This window comes from Portunus trituberculatus, chromosome 41 (assembly GCF_017591435.1).
Source record: "Portunus trituberculatus isolate SZX2019 chromosome 41, ASM1759143v1, whole genome shotgun sequence".
In the NCBI taxonomy this organism is placed as follows: Eukaryota; Metazoa; Arthropoda; class Malacostraca; order Decapoda; family Portunidae; genus Portunus; species Portunus trituberculatus.
Window position 1 is genome coordinate 37,130,539 of NC_059295.1, and position 5,602 is coordinate 37,136,140.

The 5,602-nt window shown below is 37.3% G+C and overlaps 1 protein-coding gene across 2 annotated transcripts in view; it reads right to left on the bottom strand.

Annotated features, from left to right (window-relative positions):
- Nucleotides 1-3,343, bottom strand: part of LOC123517121 (ankycorbin-like) — a 52,525-nt gene extending 49,182 nt beyond the window's left edge. For both annotated transcript variants that reach the window (XM_045277039.1, XM_045277038.1), the window contains exon 1: nt 3,072-3,343. In XM_045277039.1, the coding sequence (XP_045132974.1) occupies nt 3,072-3,098 (27 nt within the window). In that variant the 5' untranslated portion in view covers nt 3,099-3,343. The remainder of the gene's footprint in view (nt 1-3,071) is intronic.
- Between the last annotated feature and the right edge of the window lie 2,259 nt (nt 3,344-5,602).

The window sequence follows — 5,602 nt, forward strand, 5'->3', positions numbered from 1 at the left end:
GGGCATAGATGAAAAGTAAGGTGTGGGAGGAATGAGGCTTTCGTAATAATATTGATAGATTGCATTGGTTGATCGATTGATTTCGGTTTTACTTATTTATTTATTTATCTACTATTTTCTAGGTAGGAAAAATTTGTCTTGCATTTTTTTTTTTTTTCATTTTTCATGCAAAAGTTCAGATAATGGTTGTGTATGATTTCACAGTAATGAATAGCTACCTACTGTAACTTCATGCTCTCATTCATGGTGGATTAGACTATTTACCTAGTTTGCGAGGTAATGGTCGAACAAATGTTAACAAAATTTAACAAAGTAGCAGGTTAGAAAAATAAAATGCACGTAACGTACTATAATAAAAATGTCATAGTACACACACACACACACACACACACACACACACAGCATTATAGTCAACGCTTACTTGCGTAGATACTAGATAGGGATTTTACCACCAAATAGGGGTGTGCCGTGGGTGGGCCGTGGGTGGGCGCTTTAACGACTCCGGAGTCGACTCCGCCGAATCCGAGTCCGAAGGCCTGAGGGAGTCGACTCCAACACCGGACTCATCGCCTTAACGACTCCTGTCACAGCAGTGTGTAAAAGTGTATACTGTTTGAGCCTTAAGATGACGATATCACTTTTATTTTGACGAAACTGACGAGAATGTATATAACTGAACAAATAAACAAAATATTTCTAGTAGGGAGAGAAATTAAAAGAAAAAATGCATCTCCCATATGATTGGGCAAATAGTCTATTTTATATATATATATATATATATATATATATATATATATATATATATATATATATATATATATATATATATATATGTATGTGTGTGTATTTACCTAATTGTATTTACCTAATTGTAACATACGGGAAAGGAGCTATGCTCGTACTGTCCCGTCTCCATATCTACTAATGTCCAGCTTTTTCTTAAAATCATGAATATTCCTTGCGTTGACCACTTCCACGTCTAAACTATTCCATGCTTCCACCCTTCTATGAGGGAAGCTATATTTTTTCACATCTCTCCTATAAGTGGCCTTTTTAGTTTTTCCCATGCCCTCTCGACACTCTTTCATTCCACATACACAGATCTTCCCTATCCATTTTTTCCATGCCAATCATCACTCTGTATATTGCTATCAGGTCTCCCTTTCTCTTCTGTTTTCCAGGGTCGGAAGTTGCATTCTGTTCAGTCTGTCTTCATAAGTCAAATCTCTTAAGTCAGGCACCATTTTGTTGCAGCCCTCTGTACTTTCTCTAGTTTCCTTATGTGTTTCTTTAAGTTCGGAGCCCACTGTATTGTTGCATATTCAAGCCTTGGTCTTATCATTGCAGTAATTATTTTCTTCATCATTTCTTCATCTAAATATACGAACGCCACTCTTATGTTCCTCAATAAGTTCAATACTTCTCCAATTATTTTGTTTATATGTCTCTCTGGCAATAGGTCATTGGTAATTGTCACCCCAAGGTCTTTTTCTTCATGACTGGTTTTATGTCTTCATTTCCTATCTTGTACATACTCCTGATTCTTCTTTCACTCTTGCCAAACTCTAATTTCTTGCATTTTGTCGTGTTGAACTCCATTTGCCATGTACAGCTCCATTTCCATATTCTGTCCAAGTCTTCCTGGAGTAGTTCGCAATCTTTGTCACATCTCACTTTTCTTAACAATTTTGCATCGTCTGCAAATAGGCTCACATAACTGGACACCCCATCCACCATGTCATTTATGTAGACCGCAAACATTACTGGTGCCAACACTGATCCCTGTGGAACTCCACTCTCCACCAAGCCCCATTCTGATGGTCTGTCCTTAATTATTGTTCTCATTTCTCTTCCTACCAAAAGTCTTCCATCCATTTTAGTAAACTGCCATGCACTCCTCCTACCATTTCAAGTTTCCAGATCAGTCTCCGGTGTGGTACCTTATCAAAGGCCTTTTTTAAATCCAGATATATTCCATCAGCCCAACCATCTCTTTCCTGTATTACATCTATCACCCTCGAATAGTAACATATCAGGTTTGTCGTGCATGAACGCCCTTTTCTAAAACCAAATTGACACTCACAAAGTATGTCATTTTTCTCCAAGAAGTCTGTCCATCTATTCTTCACCACCCTCTCACACATCTTAGCTACCACACCTGTAAGTGACACTGGTCTATAGTGTGTGTGTGTGTGTGTGTGTGTGTGTGTGTGTGTATATATATATATATATATATATATATATATATATATATATATATATATATATATATATATATATATATATATATATTCCTCGACCAACATTTAATAATGAAAATATGAAAATAACTTCATGTATATAATTGAGGGAGTGCAGAAGACATGATAAATACTGGGGTAATAAGCTAGGTATGGAATGACATTCGTGTGGTGATACAGGAGAGAAGGCATGTTGAAGTGTCCTGCATGCTTGGGGCGCGGGGAAGCGACTCTGGAGTTGGTAACTCCGGGGTCGCTCTATGCCAGACGAGCGGGAACTGTGTGTGTGTGTGTGTGTGTGTGGTGTGGCGCCGTGGAGTCGACTCGCCAGCCTCTGGAGTCGGAATTGTTAATCTCCAAGAGAGCGACTCTTGCCCACCCCTACCACCAAGTTTCAAGACAATTGTCCGTCATGTCTTTTAGCTAACTCTATCAGCAGCAGCAGACCTGGAAGGAGGCTGGCAACTAACGAGCCTTTTTTTTTTTTTTTTTTTTTCCATTGTGTGGTTCTTGTTGCCCTTGGCCGGTTTTCTCCTTTTATATACATAAAAAAATAAATGAATTAATAAAAAAAAAACAGTATTAAATGTTGAGGAGAACCATTGCAGGGAGAAGAGAATTCATCCTACTATCCTACTACCTCATAATGAAAATGTAACTATATAATATTGTAGTATTACACAAGGATCGTTGAAATATGAGTAAAAAGTTGTTGTTTGAAGTCATCCAGGACTGTGCAATATTATCTTTGATCATTGAACTGTGCAGCACGTTCTATAGCCGTACTGTAGTAGGAGTAAAATAAATAAACATAAATGCATGACGCCTTACCAATGATTGCTGGACTCTGGACATCATAAGGTTGTGTCTGTTACTTGTTCTTGCTTTGTCTTCTGTGCAACGATCGTGCTTCTGTCTATGTACTCTGTCTATTGTGAAATCACAACAGTAGATATGCTTATGATTTCTTCAATAGTCTTTACTCTTTAATAGTTTTTTTTTTTCAGTAGTCCCCTTTTGTTTTCCTCTCTAGTTGGGCATTATTCAAAGTATACTAAGTACATCACGTACATACACCTTTTATCCAGAGTATAGACTGCGGTGGGCGCAGACTGTTCAAGGAAATGTTCCTAGATAAGATAAGAAAGGAAAGGTAATCAGCGTAATCTTTCTTATCACAATTGCATGCCTATGTATGAATATATTTCAAAACCAACCATGTGCATATTCTGATTCAGAGAGAGAGAGAGAGAGAGAGAGAGAGAGAGAGAGAGAGAGAGAGAGAGAGATCCCAAAAACTATCTAATTTAAGTTCAAAGCGTTAGTGTTCATGGAGATAACTATTTATAATGTAATATTCTAAGGGACTGGACATTGGATTTGGGGTTAGGTAAGACGAAAGAAATAGTTATATCAACAAAAAAAATATATTGAAAATAGATCTTATGATATTATTATAACTGCCTCCCAAGTTTCCTCTGTGAAAAGAAAAAGAGAACAAAAATAGTCACTTGGAAATCACAGGTTATCATTATAATCTAATAAACTCGAACAGTTTAAGAGATAGGCTTATTTTAATAACTAACAATCAAAGGCCTATGAAATTTTCTGCATTATTACCAAGCCACATTCTTTAATCATGCATTTGTAACCCATTCTAACCTACAGTAAAACATGTGTTGAGTTTTTGCCATTTTCAAGTTGATTGTTTATAAAATCAACCATAAACCTCAAAATAAAGTAATAAAAAAATTAACTTTGTAAGTTGATAGAGTAAGCCAAGACAAAGAGCAAGACAAAACAGGAAACGTCAGAGATGTACAGTACAGCGCCTTGAAATCGGATGAACATCGGCGGCGGAGACATCAAAACCCTCCTACAGCATGCTCTACAATGGCCGTCACTGTCAGGATATTGTCTTAATTCACTGCTATTTTAGTCAATATTTTTTTTCTTATATTTTCCAACATCGTTTGAGTATGTACAATTGATTTTTCAATCACATAGTGCATACCTAACATATGTTTCTTTGGTAAATAGGCTCAAACGTGCTGCGACCTTCTCCACACCTCTGAACCACCATCTACTCTAGTTGCATTATAGCATACACAAGTAACACTACCATCACTATTAGTCTATGCCACACTTATCAGTGTTGCTGTCACCCTTTGTGTCCATTACAACAAATGCACCATTCTTGCAATATACTTTGACATCTGTACCAATTTGATGCTGAATAAATTTACACTCAATTCTCGGTATAACACACTGCATAACATGTTCGTAGACAGTTGCTGCAATCGTTCTATTCTAATCAATATGTATGTAGTGTCTGTAGGTTCCTTATTTCCAACAGTAACTTTTTTTTTTTTCTGCACTTGTTTTGTGTGGCGATTGCGAAGAGCGTGGCGATCAGACCAGGGTTGCCGTTTGGTATTTTTCAATACCAAATTAGGGTAAATTTGGTATTGAAAAATCCATTTGGTATTAAAGCACCGTGACTGGTATTGGACATAGATTTGGTATTGAAACGAAAGAAATTTGGTATTGAGCTAAACACACACACACACACACACACACACACACACACACACACACAGTTCAACCTCCCCAGTAAACATAACATAACATAAATAATAGGATAACAAAGGGCCACCAGGGCCCATCTAGGTTATCCTGTTTCAGTCGCACAGCGACCTCGTCATCAGTACTTAAAGATACACTTACTAATTCTAAATATTTGGCCCATTAACAGGGCTAAGTCCTACAGCGAAATCCTCTACAATATGTGATCCTCATACATGGGGATCATGTCTTGTTTAACTATAGTAAATTTCTTATAAAAACTATCATGCAGCGCTATACATAATTATAAATCTAAGAAATTTAAGAGCTTATCTAATCTGTTTTTAAACATTGTCAAACTAGTGCTATTTACAACCCTCTCTGGCAATGCATTCCAGAAGTTTACCACCCTATGACTAAAGGAATATTTTCTTATATCTAACCTGCAGCCTTGCTTTCTAATCTTCCTGCCATGATTTCTAGTCCTATTTCCCTCCTCTAATGTAAAGAAAGATCTCACATCTATGTAGTTTGTATCTGAGAACATTTTAAATAACAGCTAGTAATTAATCAATGTCTTTCATATCTAAGTTCTGGGTGAATTTTTACCTGTGCATCATCATTTTGTTTTCGTCACCCTGCAGACCCGAGACGCCAGGATTAGCATCATAAGGCTACAAATAATTAGTCATTAGTTAGGTCCGCGCCGACCAAGTAGCGACCCACGACAACTATTTTTTACATCCTCCCAGGCCGTCCCTCCCCTGTTCCTCCCTCTCATAACGTCCGGTTCTCAC